General features: G+C 33.8%; 1 protein-coding gene and 1 non-coding gene across 3 annotated transcripts in view; both read right to left on the bottom strand.

The window, feature by feature from the left end:
• LOC143403100 (protein argonaute-3) overlaps nt 1-18,553 on the bottom strand; it is a 103,391-nt gene that overhangs the window by 23,360 nt on the left and 61,478 nt on the right. For both annotated transcript variants that reach the window (XM_076860755.2, XM_076860756.2), the window contains exons 6-11: nt 12,304-12,438; nt 7,598-7,685; nt 7,332-7,479; nt 6,807-6,926; nt 3,286-3,408; nt 2,817-2,950 (exon numbers count right to left, since the gene is read on the bottom strand). In XM_076860755.2, coding sequence (XP_076716870.1) covers nt 2,817-2,950; nt 3,286-3,408; nt 6,807-6,926; nt 7,332-7,479; nt 7,598-7,685; nt 12,304-12,438 — 748 coding nt within the window. The remainder of the gene's footprint in view (nt 1-2,816; nt 2,951-3,285; nt 3,409-6,806; nt 6,927-7,331; nt 7,480-7,597; nt 7,686-12,303; nt 12,439-18,553) is intronic.
• On the bottom strand, nt 8,696-8,822 carry LOC143405365 (small nucleolar RNA SNORA40). The gene has a single exon (XR_013092067.1). It is a non-coding gene; the product is annotated as a small nucleolar RNA SNORA40 (small nucleolar RNA).

Consider the following 18,553-nt stretch of genomic DNA (forward strand, 5'->3'; position numbering starts at 1 on the left):
AATGGAGGATGAAGTGAAGATTTGTGTGTTCCATATACACATAATCATCGAATTACTGATGTTAAGGGCAACATCAGGTCAATAATGTATAGAAATCTTCCTCTATTCTCAGGGAATATGTTCCAAGGCCTCCAGTGAATATATGAATCTATGGATAGTACAGACCTTATAATTTAATGCCTTTTTGATCTTAACTAAGCACTTATGCACTGAGGATGTAATTTCTGCATTTTTTTTTTTAAAGAGAGAGGTGAGAGAGAGAGAGAGAGAGAGAGAGAGAGAGAGAGAGAGAGAGAGAAACAGAGAGAATTTTTAATATTTATTTATTTCTTTTTAGTTTTGGGCGGACACAGCATCTTTGTTTGTATGTGGTGCTGAGGATCGAACCCGGGCCGCACGCATGCCAGGCGAGCGCGCTACCGCTTGAGCCACATCCCCAGCCCATTTCTGCATTTTTTTCTTTCTTAACATTTACGAAAAAAAATTTTACTGGATATGATTTTTTTCTCTCCTTATTGATAAATTTCACTTAAAGGGATCACTTAGGTTTTTTTTTTTTTTTTTTTTTTTTTTTTTTTTTTTTCTGTACTGGGAATAGAACCCAGGGGCACTTTACCTCTGAGCTACATCACTACCACATTTTATTTTTTATTTTGAAATAGGGTCTTGCTAAATTGCTGAGGCTGGCCTCAAACTTTTGATCCTCCTGCCTTAGCCTCCTGAGTTGCTGAAATTATAGGCATGTGCCACTACACCTGGCTATAGCTTTTCTTTGGCATATCCAAATTGCTGGCATCAGTATTCTTACACCTTGGGGGCATTATTATGAAAAACAAGGTTATTTGGTGGGCACAGTGGCACATGCCTCTAATCACAGCCACTCAGGAGGCTAAGGCAGGGGGAATCACAAGTTGGAGGCCAGTTTTGGTAACTTAGTGAGATCCTGTCCCAAAATAAAAATAAACAGAGCTGGGGACGTAGCTCATTGGTAGAGTCCTTGAATCCAATCCCTAATGAATTCAAGATAATACATGATTTTAAATACTATAGCATAAAATATGGTTAAATAAACACAAGAACTGCAGTACCAGAGCAGTCAATCTGATAACCTAGATGGCTACTAAGTAACTAACCATGTACAGCAGGGTTCATTGGACAAAGGGATGTTTCATATCCCAGGTGAGGTATGACAGAAAGGTGCAGAACAGTGCAAGATTTTATTATCCTACTCAGAAAAAAAGTATATCTTTAAAACTTACGTGCTGAACTACTAATTTCTGAAATTTTTTATCTAATATATTTGGACTACATTTGATGGTAGGAAACTGAAACCATAGAAAGTGAAACAATGCGTAAATGGGGACTCTTGTATTTTATAAACTAAAAGCATACTATACCATTATATGGTATTTAGTAGTTTACAAGGGGCATTAGGAACAGAGTGTACTGGTTAAGAGCTCAGCTCTAGAGTCAACATGGAGAATTTCAATTGTAGTTCTGCTACTTACCAGTTATGAAATTTCAGACACATTTACCCCTTTATTTGTAAAACAATTACTTACATTATAGGATTGGCAAGAAGACTAATTGAGATAATACATGTAAAATACTTAGCACATTACCCAAGACCATTGGTAAAAGTTTGAAAATTTCAGCTAATACATGTTTTCTAATGTGATCTTGACAAGATCCATTGAGACAGGTCAGGTATTATTTTTATTTCATAGATTAGAAAACAGTTTCAGGGAAATAAGTGTTTGGCAAAGGTTAAATGTTAGCTAAATAGTAGAACCATAATTACAATATAGTCCAGAACTTCCACATTATGACCTATCAGACCAAGAGAGCAGGAAAGATTTTGCCCTGAGAGGAGATGAAAAACATGAAAAGGAAACTTAAAAACAAACAAAGAAGGCATTTTAATGTATTTTCACCTACATAAAAAAGGACAATATCTTATGTATTTATTTATTTTAAAGGAAAATCCCTATTTCTTGAGAAGATACCTTGGTCTTTTTTTTTTTTTTTTTTTTTTAAGAGAGAAAGAGAGAGAGAGAGAGAGAGAGAGAGAGAGAATTTTAATATTTTATTTTTTAGTTATCGGCGGACACAACATCTTTGTTTGTATGTGGTGCTGAGAATTGAACCTGGACCGCACGCATGCCAGGCGAGCGCACTACCGCTTGAGCCACATCCCCAGCCCCTACAATATCATATTTAAAGAAAATTCTGTATTTAACATAAATGAGTAATGATGGGAGGAGCAATGAACCTCATTTGTTTTGTTAGTTAGTTTTTGGTGACAGGGAATGAACCCAGGGGCACTTAACAAATGAACCACATCCCCAGCCCATTTTATTATTATTTTCCAAATTTTGAGACAGGGTGTCACTGAGTTGCTCAGGGCCTCACTAAGTTGCTGAGGCTAGATTTGAACTTGAAATCCTCCAGAGACAGATTAAATAAATTATTCATGGTAATAAAGTGGCAAAGCTGGGAATTGAACCTATTCTATCTGCCATTAAAAAACAATGATGCTGCTACTATACTATATAATCTAGTCTTTTAGGATGTCCACAAGCATGAATCAAAGACTTTACTAAGACTAACACATTTAGGAATCTTCATCAAAGTATCAAGAAGAAGCATTTAAAAAAGTTCAGTGATATGTGTGAAGCCTTGGGTTCTATCTCCATTACCACCAAAGAAGAATGAAAAAAAGTCCATGTTGAAGGAACATTTGTTAGAACAAGACATGAACAATTTAAAATCTAAATACAATTAGGCCCTGAAACCAAAGTAATGATATGCCTTACTTTAAAATTTCTTCTCTGCACTGCCTCTGTGTGGCAAAACAAGCTATAGCCCACATTTTGATTTCAACTCCTGTGTGGAACTGTTTTCCTCGCATATCCCATACTCCGTGGCTTGGTGTTGCCACTGTCCGATTCTATAGGAGAAAGAGAAATAACTTGGCAAAAAAGAACAAAAACTTTATGGTGTATCTGATGAGTCAAAAATAAGTATTTTAAATTGCTGAATTAATATAAATCTGATATTTTATAAGAAACTGGCTATTTTAAATCAATATTGTTTATAATTTTAATATTAAACCCCCCCCCCCCAAATTCCACTAAATTCAAGCAAGGACATTTACTTTGAAATTTTAAAAAATATATTGTTGGAATAACAAAAAACTTTCTAAAATTCCAGACTTAGCTATGATACCCTTCTCTCCATTCTTACAAAGTACCTATATTTCATTAAAAAAACAAGAGGCTTTACCCGTCCTCCATACTGGAGCATAGGTGCTGGAAGTACACGTCCGGTTACATGGGCCATTTCATCTCGAACTTTAAATTGAAACTCCTGAACAAATGGATCTGTTTCATAATTTGCACTTCTTACCTAACAACAGGAAAAGTTTGTAGTTACTCTCAAAATTCCCCTAGATCCTGTATTTTACTCATTAAAGCCCTTTTTTAATTTTTCTTTTTCTTTCTCTTTGTCATCTATGTTTTGCAATGGGTCTCATCAATGGTGCCCTAACTGGAGAATGGACAATCTTAGCTTGAGGATTATGGTCATGAATGGATTGTAGGAAGTCTGTGAAGCCCTTGGTAATTCATACAAAATTTAAATGTATATACTAGATTGAATAATAAGATTTTAACTATTATTGATCCATGAAATTAAAAAAATATTTATTCTTAAGTTTTAGGTAGACACAATCTTTATTTTACATTTATGTGGTGCTGAGGATCGAACCCAGTGCCTCGTGCATGCTAGGTGAGCACTCTACCACTGAGCCACAACCCTAGCCCCTGATCCATAAAATTTTTTAATGATTGGACCTAATATGTTTTGAGAGGGAGAAATACTTCACCTTTAGTTAAGATCCTCTGATTACAGAGAACCCAGACACATATTACTAAAATTTATTTCCTATAAAGTTTGATAGAAATATTTAAAATTTTAAGACTTTTAAAAACTACTTTAAGATTTATATAAGTTTGCTTCAGAATTTTCAGATAAACAGTACTATATTATAAAGTTTATTTAATGGAGTACATTGGAGACAGGTAAGAAAGCCAGAATGAGTTATAGGTTATAAATTTTTCACAATATATCTTTATATACAAAGAGAGAATTCAGTATTAGATTTCACCATAATTCATGCTTACAGCATACTATATTAGCTGTTTTTCAAAACATATTCACTTGCTCTCAGAGTGAAGGTCAAAGTTACAAAAAAAAGATGGTGTTCAATTTCAAGTAGAAATCTATTAAAGAACTATATAATCTAAACATGTGAACAGAATTTCCATATAATAAGAAGGAAAAGCAGGCTGGGGTTGTGGCTCAGCAGTAGAGTGCTCACCTAGCACATGCAAGGCGCTGGGTTCAATCCTCAGCACCACATAAAAATAAAATAACTAGGGCTGGTGATGTGGCTGGGGAGGTAGTAGAGCGCACACCTAGCATGCATGAGGCACTGGGTTAGATCCACAGCACCACATAAAAATAAAAAATAAAGATATTGTGTCCACCTAAAAACTAAAAAAAAAAAAAAAAATTACTAAAATAAAGGTATAAAAATATTTTAAAAAAAGGAAAAGTAATTTTCTAAAATAGGCAATAATGTATCTTTTTCTTCAAACCTAACTGCCATTTATTTCTGTTGTGTGTTGGTTTATCTTCACAGTAAGGTCATAAAAAATAACAACTACTATTTACCAAGACTTACTATACCTTTTTTATAGCTAAGTTCTTTTTTTTTTTAGAGAGAGAGAATTTTTTAATATTTACTTTTTAGTTTTCGGTGGACACAACATCTTTGTTTGTATGTGGTGCTGAGGATTGAACCCAGGTCATATGCGTGCCAGGTGAGTGCACTACCACTTGAGCCACATTCCCAGCCTAATAGCTAAGTTCTTAATAATTAATTTTCACAATTATCTTATGGCTTTAAAGTAGGTCTTTTATAATCTGTATTTTACAGAGGATTAAAACTATAGCTTAGTAAAGTTAAATAAGTGAGTAAAGTTAAACGACTAGATGATAAAATCATAATATAATAGTAAGTAAAATAAAAATTTAAGTAAGTGGAAAAAGCAAAACTTCAAACACATGGCTGTTAGGTTCCAAAGTTTTCTCTCTCTCTCTCTCTCTCTCTCTCTCTCTTTTTTCTTTTTGGATACTGGGGATTAATCTCAGAGGTATTCGGCACTGAGCCACATCCCCAGCCCTATTTGTATTTTATTTAGAGACAGGGTCTCACTGAGTTGCTTAGTGCCTCACTTTTGCTGAGGCTGGCTTTGGACTTGTGATCCTCCTGCCTCAGCCTCCCAAGGTGCTGGGATTACAGACATGTGCCACCGCGCCTAGCCAAAGTCTGTTCTGTTAAGCACTACACAATATTGTCTTTCTGAACAGTTAAGCTGTAATAAATAATTTAGAATTGCTAGTTATTGAGACTTTATAGAAATGTCTCTTAATGGTTTTAAGAAAGCTTTTAAAATCTTATTATAGAATTAGAGAAAATTCTAGGATGAGAACCAGCATGCATTTTCCTAATTAAATGTCACATAATAACTTTTATGCACTCTTTACAAAACTATAAGGAAAAAAATGGTCTTTTTTTAAATTGGCTTACAAAATAAAAGAGCCAGTTCTGAATCACTTTTCTAATAATCTTTAACATTGTTTTTGAAAATGTTACCGAGTTGTTCTGAGGAATATTCGTATTTCCAGATTTTTTTCTTTGCCTAAACAGTTTAAATGGTACTTAAGGGTAGAGTGAGTTAAGGCCCAGCTGGCCTTTTATTTTAAATTTTGCCTATTCTATTAGCTTTATTTATTTTTTTTAAAAATAGACAGAGCCAGGGATGTAGCTTAGTGGTAAAGTACTTGCCAACATGTGTGAGGCCCTGTGTTCAATCCCAAGGCCTAACAACTGGACACACACACACAGATAAGGTGGGCATTGTCATGCATACCTATAATTTCAGCTACTTAGGAGACTTGAGTAGGAGGACTTTTAAGTTTGAAGCAAGCCTGGGCAACTTAGTGAATAAAATAAAAAAGCCTGTAAGAGGGCTGAGGATGTAGTTCAGTGGCAGAGCTTGTGCCTAGCATGTGGAAGATCCTGGGTTCAACCCCAGCTATCCCCTCCTGAAAATAAGGACAGATAATAGGGCATTTTTTAGTATACCTTTATTTTATTTATTTATTTGTATGTGGTGCTGAGTGAGTGTTGAACCCAGTGACTCACATGTGCTAAGGCGAGCACTCTACCTTCAGACCTGTTCCCAACAAGAACAACCCCAGCCCCTAATGGGTCATGTTTTTATTGTGTATAAAATGATAGCTTGATACACACAAACACATATACACATACATTGTGGTACCATCAGTTTTATCAAATGGTAGTGGTAACTCCTCCCTCCTCCTCCACAATGAAACAGGTGGAGATAGACTGTATAGTTGCCAGTCTGATACTGGAAGTGAAACAATCCTAGAATGAACGTTAAGTATTTCTTTCCCCCACTCTTTTAGGTGGTTTCCAGTTCACTAAATTAAAATATTAGTTTTGACAGAACTTGTTTCCTGCATCTAATTAAAGAGTCTAGGGTTAAATAAGAAGGACCTACTAAAGTTTACCACCACCCAAAACATACTCCTAGGTTATTTCATGATATCTTTTAATTCTGATGACAATAAGATATGGGCTGGTAAGAGTATGCTTTTTTAGAAGCTAATCCTAACATGTTTTAAATTCCCATTTTCTAGGGTTAAGAACTAACCAATCTGCTAATTTCCTCTTGTCTATCTGGTGCAGATCTTGCTGTTGCCTTGATCATAGTTGAAGTCTGATTGTCTGTTAGTTTCTTAATACATCGTTGTCCTGCCACAATATTACAGACCTACAAATAGAAAAAAGTATTATATTAGATAGATGTATAAATATCTTTTTGTTAGTTCTCAGTGCCAATTACATGTAAAATAAAAATTTTAAATCTTCATAATTAAATTGCTTATTTTTAATATCATATTAAATAAAAAAGTAGCAAACAAAACTACTTTACAATATTATAATTTGGTAAAATGTACACAGGATAAAAAGATTGAAAGAAGTATTGGTTAGACTAGAGTGGTAGAATTATAGTTCACTTTTCTATATTCTTTCATTTAATAAAAACCTAAAATAAAATTTAAGAAGAGTTTAAGTTCCAAAATAGATAGCAGAGTATGAGGTAAGTTACAGGACATAAAAGACCCCAAAAGAATGATGAAGAGGAAGATATTCATGAGCAGCAAAGAGACATTACTTCCAGCGGCAGGTAGGTATGTTTCTGCTCCTGCCCCACTTGCAGACAGGGAAGGTGTGGGTACTTCAACTGAAGAGTGTACTTTTCTCTGAAATACTGAGCTACTGTTCTCTCCACAGTTTGGCCATTTTCTAGCTGTAAGGGAAAGCTGGTGGGGAGGGGAGGGAAAAAAAGGAGATATGAGACTCTTATCCTACTACAAGCCAGCAAAACTTCCAACCTACTACCTAGAGTGAGCTGCCTCGTATCACCACTGCTTTTCTTACGTTTGATGACTGGCAGGCCTTCTTGTTACATTACAAACACGGTATTTCCGTCTCATTGTTCCACAATGAGTCACTTCAACCTTCAGACCTGTTCCCAACAAGAAAAATGCAGGTTACAGAATTGTCACTGTAAAATATTTACATTTATAAAGCCTGTTCACTACTATAAAAACTTAATTCTGAGCAAACAAAATCTGTGATATATATACAATGTGATATTAACATAATTTTATATATAACATTGCTAATAATGGATACTACCATGGTAGACCTAATTTCAAACCTTTTCTCTACCCTATCAAGCTCCACTCATAATAAATAGAATCATAAAAATTTCAAAGCCCAAAGATCAAGGGACAAAGTTCTCCATTAATAAAAGCCCCATTTATAATAAATTCGGATAATTATGCTAGGAAAGAGAAGGAGGAATGAAAGAGGAGGTGCAGTAATTCTCAAGATAGTTTATAACCTTCAAAGTATGTGATATTTAAATTGCTCAATCTTAACATACTGATTGAAGATCAGATTTCCTAAAGCTCAAGAAAGAAGCCCTTCAAAGATGTATAAAGCAAGAAAGAAAAAATGCCAGGCCCTTTAAAAAGAAATGTAATGATCATTTTATTGAAGTATAATATAGTGACACAGTACTTTTACCATATTTGACTAGTAGCAATCAAATGCAACAAAAATAATTCTGAAACCAGGTGATTCCTACCTTCTTATAGAATCAGTGATCCCTTAGAGTATCTGATGAAAGCAATAAACTTTCAGAAAAATGTACATACACAAAATTTAGCAATGATTTTAGGCATTCCTGGATCCCTGCAGTCTACCTACAACTGGGTGGGGGTTGGGGGCTATTCAAGGATCCAAGGCCAACTCTAGAAAGTAAAGAAATGGGCTTTAAATCATCAGCTGAAAGTCTTTGGGGTGATTTAAAAAAAATTTTTTTTTAGTTGTAGATGGACACAATATCTTTATTTTATTTATTTATTTTTATGTAGTGCTAGGATTGAACCCAGTGCCTCATGCATGCTAGGCAAGAGCTCTACCACTGAGCTACAACCCCAGCCCCAAATTTTATTTTTTACATATCTTAATATTTCTTCCTGCATCTATCAAAACTCATACTGAACAACGAGTTCTGAGTCTCAAAAGAAGATTTATTTTTTGCATCTGTCTATAAGTCTTTATTTCTTTGAGATGAATGTTCTTAACTAGTGCTATCAATTAGAATTTTCTGAGTTGATGCAATATTTTACATCTGTGCTTAATACGGTAATCATTAGTAACGTGTTACTAACCACATAAAATGTGGCTTGTGTTGCCTGAAAAACTGCAATTTTAATTTTATTTAATTATAATTAGTTTAAATTTAAATAGATATACCTCACTAGTGGCTACCATATTGGCCAGTCAAGTTTTGGAGCCATCTAGAGGAAAGTTAACGAACAAGACACGTAGTGGCCACTGGTTACAGATAAGCAACTCCATTTCTAAAGTTTGGCTTAGATTCCAGGGACAAAATCTAAAAAGGGGTAGATGAAGGACAATTTTTAGATTCCAGACAGAATTCTTAGTTATTCCTTTTTGTATTATTTCTCTTTTATATTTGTAGTTTCTATAGTGCAGTGGTTCTCAACTGAAGGTGATTTTGCCCCCCATCCCCAAAGAACATTTGGCAATGTCTGGAGACTTTTTTGGGGGGCAGGGTGTGATGGGGACCAAAAGATGCATCTTGGCAAGCATTCTACTACTGAGTCACATCCATTCCCTAAGGAGACATAAAAAAAACTGGGGGGGGGGATATTTTGGGATTTAACCCAGGGGTACTTACCACTGAGGTACATCCCAGCCCTTCTTATCTTTTATTTTGAGCCAGGGTCTCACTAAGGTTTTTAGGGCCTTTGCTAAGTTGCTGAAGCTGGCTTTGATCCTCCTGCCTCAGATTACAGGCATACACTACCATGCCCAGCTAAAGGAGACATTTTTGACTAGTATAAACTGGAAGTGCTATTGGCAACTAGTGAGTAGTTTGATATTTGGGATACTCCTAAATATCTTACAATGTACAGAACACCACTGCCCATCCCAAAAAAGAATTATCCAGCCCACAATGTCAATAGTGACAAGTTTGAGAAACCCTGCTACAATATAATTTATTTTCTTACTAACTATAGCACCAAATATAAAGTTCACTCATATTAAGTAATATTTTCTTCTGACAGGAACACAAATTAATATGTTAAATGGACACAGTGTTCCTGTACCAGATTGGTATGGATTTTTCTTGAAAAGTACTCCTAAATGTATCTGTGAGAAGTACTTTTTCATTATAACTACCTTTACAAAACTAAAAGTTCTGATCAGTTACAGAATTTCCTATGCATTATGTTATAAAGGAGACTACAAAATATAAGGGAAAGCTTTATGAGAAGGAAATACCAATACAACAAACTAAGTAAGATATAACAATATATTTAGGGGAAAAACACCAGAAAAGTTTAAAACAAATTTCAGTTATTTTCACTGCATAGCAATTTGTTTTTGTCTTTCCCCTGAATTAAAAAAAATTAATAACATTCTACATACCTACCATAAAAGCTTTTACCAAAAGTAAAATGGTACTTTCAAATACATATGGCAGTTTTACCATACATTTTTCTCAATATTTCTACTGTTTACTATGAATTATTGGGCAAAAAGCAAACAAACAAACAAAAAAACCCTAAGTTATTATCAAACATTTGGGGAGAAGTTCAACAGGAATAAAATGAATATGCTAAAAATATTCATTATAGTACAGTTTGTATCAATATTTAACAGCTACCATCAAATCCTCATGCCAACTAAAAATTAAATCCAAATAGCAGAGAACGTAAAACTCTTGACTCTTGACTTAGTTGGGTAACAATACGTCATATACTTAAAAGAGCCTTATAAAAAAAAGCCTTCTTCATTTTGGAGAAAAAAAAAATCATTGGTTTGTCAATCAGATTCAGCCCAGACTGTTTTTACCCCAGATCTAGGATCATAGGTACCTAAGAATTAGAACAAAATCCAGAGGGCTAGCAAAAAGGTGCAATTTTAAAAAATGGACTAGATAATTCTCTGCCCAGGTCCCCCCCCAAACCCTCCATCCAACAAAAAAATTCTTTTGGCTTTAATAAATATTTAACCTATAAACTTGGCTTTACCTTCACTATAACATCAACTTTATAATGCTTTCTAGTCATTTTTTCAGTCATTTCTTTGGGCCCCTGAGCAGTTGAAGTTAAGATCGAGTCCATGCTCTCCGGGCAGCGGTTGAATCCTTGTTCTGTACAGATCTTGTATTTTCTGTGATAGAGTGGTGATATGAGTTGATTGCATAGTTACCGCAAAATAATGTAAGTGACTTCATGATATCAGAGGTGGTAACTAAGCAGCAACTCCACTGGAAACCATGGCATTTAGATGATCACATATATAATGGCAGGTAATGCACTAACCTCCTGACAAGGCTAACTGTGCAGTTAATACAGATTATGAAAGGACAATGGTATGGTTACAAAACAGTTATATTTAACAGTTTCTTATTTCAGCACTTAAATAATTTGAGAAAAATGGATGCTTATTTTCAAAGCAGGAAGAATTTTCCTTTTAATGTTTTATTGCAATGACTATCTTTTTCCTGGTTACTGAATGGCAAAGAATGAATGATTACTGGAGCAAGCAGGATGTATTCAGCTACTCTAATTGACTTGGGGAACTGAAAGATGTTCAGTGAATAAACTTGAATGCTTCATTCAAACCACAAGCTGAAAATTATCTGCAACAAATAGGTACAATCTTAAAAACAATATCATTATTTCTGGCTATTTAAGATGCACATTTAATATAAATAGAATTTATGCTACTCATTCTGATTAGAAAATAATTTTTCTTCATGTCTAAATAATAAACTAAATACAGTGAAGTCATATCTTACATAAGGATTTGGTTCTAAAGTTATGAGCAAGGCAAGAATTGTACATAATCAAAATTACTCTTAGAAACCCCTTAAATTTCTGATATAGTACAGCATATATGGGTTTGAACACAAAATGTATACACATATCTAAACGTATTTAGAATGGTACACATATGAAGAGCAAATATATAATTAAAGTTATATTTTCTTTTTCTTCTTGTGAGACCAAATAGAGATAAATTTATGTAAGTTAAATGTATATACAATATAACGCCACTGTATAAATTTTAGCTACTCAGTAAAATAGGCAAGCAACAGTTAGCTCTGTAATGTACATTAAATAGCTAAGTTACAACTGTAGAACAACACATGAAATAGGCTAGCCCCTTATTCATAAATTTTCAAAGGAATGAAATTAAAATTATTAAAAAAATAAGGAAGTCAATATATTAGAAAATGTTCAAATAATGATTTTAGCAATATTATAGAAGCACTTTCTCATGAGACAGTATTATCCCTTTCAGATAGTAAGGGAAAGTATTAACAAATTAGCTGGTATCTGTACTAGTTGCATTACTTGGAATATTTTTCATTCAAACACTACCTAAGATAAACTTAATTCAACATTGTATAATTTATGTATATTTTTACTGCTGTTACATAAATAGATTTTAATTATAAAAAAACATTTCAATAAAGGCTGGCATAGCCATACATTTTATAGTCAAGTTGTTCTAAATGCTAATGAATTCACCTTTTATCTCTTTGGTGAATTTTACCCGGTGAGAATCAGTCAGAGGTCTTGGTTGTTCGTCAATATTATGAATATCAAGAACTTCACACATGAACTGAATTACAGGTTGTGCTTTGTAGAAGGCAGTGGCAGAAACTAAGGGAAAAAAAAACCACAAATAGTACAAATTAATGTTTCCCTAAAAAATTCAGAAACTTTACCTTAAGCTCTAGGCTAATTAACTATCTACAGAGTTAAAAATGATCACTTTTGCACATATATGTGTGTGTATATGAATGTGTATATAAATATGTAGATATACAGTTATTACATACTATAAAGGCACTAGAGATATGATGAAACATATGAGCTACATATTATCACGTTATTTCCTATTCAAAAAACATGATGTTAGCTGGGCATAGTGGTTCACGTCTGTAATCCCAGTGTCTCAGGAGGCTAAGGCAGGAGGAGGATCCATAGTGAGTTCAAAACCAGTCTCAGCAAAAGTGAGGTGCTAAGCAACTCAGTGAGAACCTGTCTCTAAATAAAATACAAAACAGGGCTGTGGATGTGGCTCAGTGGCCAAGTGCCCCTGAGTTCAATACCTAGTACAAAACAAACAAACAAACATGCTGTTGGTTGAACTAAGTGTAAACTTTATATATACATACACATAATAGTTTATAACTGATCTTTATTTTTACTGATGTTACATAGATTTTATTTATAAAAACATTTCAATAAAAGGTTGATATATCCATGTATTTTATAGTTAAGTTGTTCTAAATGCTAATAAATTCACCTTTTATCTCTTTGGTGGATTTTACCAGATATAAAGCTTCCTGAATCTGAACAAAGTCATTAATGTAAATTCAATTTCACTTAATAGGAAGTCCTGGCTAGCATAGTAAAGCAAGTTAATAGAAATAAAAGGCAAACTATTTTACATATAAAAATTTCTGCAAATAAGCAGCTTCAGTTTGACCTCTATGGCACAAGAACAAAAAGGCCATATACTATAGCCTTTATAAACTATTATTTCATCATAGATCACTGAATCATTCCATTCTTTAATTCATGTACAGAGAAGTGTGTAAGGCATGAGACAAAGTCTGTATTGAGGCAAAATCTGTATTGAACAAAGGTCTGTATGTTCTTTGGCATAAACAAGGAAGTTTATTCTTTCTTTTTTTCTGGTAGTACTGAGTGAATCCAGGGGTGCTCTGCCACTGAGTTATTACCTTTAGTCTTTTTAATTTTGAAACACTCTCGCTAAGTTGCCCAGGCTGGTCTTAAATTTGTGATATTATTACTGCCTCAACCTCCTGAGTTACAATTGATTACAAGTGTGTGCTACCATACCATGCTTTCTTTCTTTCTTTTCTTTTTTATGTGGTGCTGAGAATCAAACCCAGTGCTTTGCATATGCTAGGCAAGCACTCTATCATTCAGTCACTACCTCAGCTCTATCATGGTATTTCTTAGACAAAAAATTTCTATGCCATCCTATACTGTTTATTTTGGTGAATTTCCCATTTTATAATGATTAAAGAAGACAGTGGCCTTAAATTCAAGCTATAGACACAAAGGGGTATCTGCCCGATATTATTACAACATTCAACCAACATGATTTCTTAACCTTGGGTTTTGAAACTAGAACAGCTTCACCAATGGTTAGACCACCATCAATGATTTCTTAAATACTGATGATTTTTATGATGCTATAAAGGCACTAGGAATACAATGAAAAGTAAAACTGAAAGAGACAATAAGCTACATGCTACCATGTTATATATTACTCAAAAAACATGCTCATAGGGCTGGGGTTGTGGCTCAGCAGTAGAGTGCTTGCCTAGCACATGTGAGACAGTAGGTCTGATTCTCAGCACCACATAAAAATAAATAAATAAAGATATTGTGTCCATCTACAACTAAAAAAATAGTCATTTATATAAATTATACTTAAAAGGATGGACTTAAAAGGATGGACTGAAATCAGTGAATACACTTTAAAATATATGCATGTATTTTTTAAAAATAAAGGTTTTATGTCCAACTATAACACACACACACACACACACACACACACACACACACACACATTTAAAAAAAAAAAATGCCCATGCTGGGTCTGGTAGTGCATGTCTGTAATCCCAGCTATTCACAAGATTGAGGCAGAAGGATTGCAATTTTGAGGCCAGTTTTAGCACCTTAGTGGGATCCTGTCTCCAAAAACAAAAACAAAACAAAACAACTACAAACATGCTCCAAAGAGCTGGGGATGTAGCTCCATGGCAGAGCGCTTGCCTAGCATGCACTGGATTCAGTCCCCAGTACTGTAAAAAACAAACAAACAAATATGCCCAGGGCTGCAGTGTGGCCTAGTGGTACAGCGTTTACCTAGCATGTGTGAGGCATTGGGTTCAATCCACATAAAATAAATAAAATAAAGGTATTGTATTCATCTATAACCAAAAAATAAAAAATAAAATAACATGCCCATGGTTTGTTGAGATAAGTGAGTACTTTTTATGTAGTGCTCTTCTCTTCCTCTCCCTAGTTTAAGATTAAATATCTTCTATAAAATGTCCCTTACCTTTGGAAGCACATTTATAAAACAGTAATTTTCTCAGGCTATTTGTAGGTTGGTGAGGTTGTGGTTATTTTTTAATTTTATCAAGAAATTTTTATCTTTAAATTTTTTTTTTATAGTATGCACATATTATTTTTCCTTTTCTTTTTCTTCTTTTTTTTTTTTTGGTACTGGGTATTGAACTCAGGAATACTTGACCACTGAGCCACATTTCTCAGTCCTATTTTGTATTCTATTTAGAGACAGGGTCACACTGAGTTGCTTAATAACTTGCTTTTGTTGAGGGTGGCTTTGAACTTGCAATCCTCCTGCCTCAGCCTCCAGAGCCACTGGGATTACAGTTGTGTGCACCACGCCTGGCTATTTTTCCTTTCTTTACCACAGAAATATATGGTTTCATCATAAAAACTTTAATCAATATAGAGATGTACATAGTTAAGAGTCTCCCCAGACTGAACCTTCTTCCTGTAAGAATCTAATTTTAATTAGATATGTATACATTTTCTCCTTTTGATATACACTTATAAAGATAAAAATGTAAATACAATTTTTAGGTGATATCAGATGATAAATGCTCTAAGCTCATTATTTCATTAAAAAGTTAACAATAATATGTCTTAGAGACCTTTTTATGTCAGTATTTTGTTGTTGTTTTTTTGGTACTGAGGATTGAACTTAGGGACACTCTACCACCGAGCTACATCCTCAGCCTTTTTGGGTCTCATTAAGTTGCAGAAGCTGGCCTCAAACTTATGATCCTCCTGCCTCAGCCTGCAGAGTACCTGAGCCAGGCACGGTGGCTCACATCTATAATTCCAGCAATTTGGGAGACAGAGGCAGGAGGATTATAAATTTCAGGTAAGACTCAGCAATTGCTCTTTATAAAAGGATGGACTGAAATTAGTGAATACACTTTTGAATTAGGAGTGAATTTCAATAAACAAAGGTCTGTTTCTGTTCTGCTTGGTTGAATATTTAACATTTAATAAAGCTACAAATATATGCATTATATTCCTTCTTTTGCTTCCCCACATTAGTTAATTTTTACTGAAAATTAAAAATCTGTTTAGATTTTTAAAAATCTATTCATTATACCATATTAACATATTAAAGAAAATGATGACGATAATGTTCCTAAGAAAGCATTTGATAAAATCCAGCACTGGAGCAAATATTCTTACTATACTAAGACCAGAATGGAACTTCCCTTAATCTGATCAAACTTATCTACCAAAACTTTATGGTAAACTCAACTTCACTTAATAGAAAATCTTGGATAGCACAGTAAAGCAAATTAAGAGAAATGAAAGGTACAAAGGTTTTGGAAAGGGAAAAACAAACCATTATACTTCATAATATGACTGCCTATATAGAAAAACACAAGTCTACAGATAAATTACAGAATTACCGATAGTTCAGAAATGTTGCTCTATCTATGATTAACATACAAAGTTAAATTATACTTATATACCTTAGCAACTAATTTAACATGCAGTTTTAAAAAGATACTACTTATAATCACAACAAAAAATTTAAAAAGGTGTTTTTGGAATAAAGTCTAAAGCAAAAGATGTGTAAGACCTGTAGAAAGTATCTTATTTTTGGAAGATTTTATAGATAATCTAAATAAATACAGTAATATAGCTTATTCATGTAAATTATCTCCAAATTGATAGGCAAATTCATAGGAATTTAATTCTAATAGGACTGAACATATGCAACAGGATGCAACCCCTTTTGCCCACCCTATCATTCATCAAGATTTGTTATAATTCTTCCAATCAAGAAATTGTGAGGATATACACAGAGACTAGCAGAAGAGACTTAAAAGCCTACCACATACCATATGCAAAACCAAACATACATTTAAAGAACTAAATATGAAGAGGAAAACAAATATTTGTTGAAAATGTAGCTTTATGATCTTGCCAGGTGCAGTGGCGCATGCCTGTAATCCAGCTCGGGAGGCTGAGACAGGAGGATCAGGAGTTCAAAGCCAACCTCAGCAATGGCAAGGTGCTAAGCAACTCAGTGAGACCCTGTCTCTAAATAAAATACAAAATAGGGCTGGGGATGTGGCTCAGTGGTTGAGTGCCCCTGGGTTCAATCCCTGGTACAAAAAAACAAAAACAACAACAACAAAAACAAACAAAACAAAACCCCAAAAAACAACAACAACAAAACTTTATGATCTTGGAAGTAAAAAATAATATCTTAAACAAGATTAAGAAACAAGCTAGGCATGTTGACGTGTCTATTTAATCCCAGCAATTTAGAAGGCTGAAGCAGAAGGATTTTTAAATTCAAGGCCCGTCTGGTCAATTTAGTGAGATACTGTCTTAAAATAAATAAAAGGGCTGGGGATGTAGCTCAGTGGTATATAGGATCCCTTGGTTCATTCCCCAGTACCAAAACAATACAAGACAAACAAACAAATAAAACCCCAAAATGACAAACCATGAAAACTGTAAGAAAAAAGATACCAATAAACAAAACTTAGAAAAACAAAGAGATTAGTAGAGAATATGTATAACAAATTATTACAATCTAGACTACATAAAGAGTTCCTATAAATCAAGACACAAGAATAAAAATGGCAAAGCATATTACTAGACATTTCATAGAAGGGAAAAATCTAACTGGCAAAACCCATAAAGTATCAATAATTATCTGATTTGCAATTAAGGAAATGCAGATAAGAACAACAACAAGCTACCAACCAAGGTGAGTAAAAAGTGTCAAGCAAATTAGCCAAGAATGATTTTATACCAATAAAGATTTATAAAAAATTTCAAGGCTGGTAATATAAGCTGAAAAGTCAATTGAAGAATGAAAACTCTTAGACTGTAGAATATAAACTGCTAAAAACATTTAGGAGAGCTAATGAAAATACATAAAAAATGGAAAATGTGAATAAATTTTCACTCTAGAAATTCCATTCTATTGGTATATATATGCTCGAGAAATTTCAATCTACAAAAGAGGCATAAAGCTGGGCACAGTAGGGCATGCCTGTAGACCAAGCAACTCAGGAAACTGAGGCAGGAAGATCAAAAGTTTGAGGCCAGACTCAGTAACATGGGGGGAACCTATTTCAAAATAAAACATAAAAAGGGCTGGGGTATAGTTCAGTGGTAAAGCATTTCTGGGTTCAATTCCCAGTGCCAAAAAAAAAAAAAAAAAGTTATTATATAGCATGGTGAGAGTAAAAAGAATAAATTCAAATATCCATCGACACCATAAATAAATTGTGTTATAAATTTATATGTATGTAGTATAAGTTAGTGAGAAGGCATTAGAATTTAGATAAATAAAAGTTGAGAAAGTACAAATATTGAGAGAAGTTGGGGGAAAATGAGAAATTATTAGATTGCCAGTCTTGAGATAAATAAAATAAAAAACCTGGGAAAGAAAATTCACCAAAATTAAGACTAGATATCCAGAATGGTACTTTCATAGTTGTTTAATTCATGAATACAGAGTTTCTCCAAATTTAAGGACATTTTCATTTTATTAAGGTTTTTTAATCTAAAAGTCATGTGTCTTTTCTTGAATTTACTCATAAATAATCACGAAAACTTTGTTCTGTTGGAAACCTATTTATTTTTCATTTATCAACTACTGCATGTTTGTTCTTTCTTTATATTTATTTATTCATTTTGGTGCTGGGGATTA

This window comes from Callospermophilus lateralis, chromosome 7 (genome assembly GCF_048772815.1).
Source record: "Callospermophilus lateralis isolate mCalLat2 chromosome 7, mCalLat2.hap1, whole genome shotgun sequence".
In the NCBI taxonomy this organism is placed as follows: Eukaryota; Metazoa; Chordata; class Mammalia; order Rodentia; family Sciuridae; genus Callospermophilus; species Callospermophilus lateralis.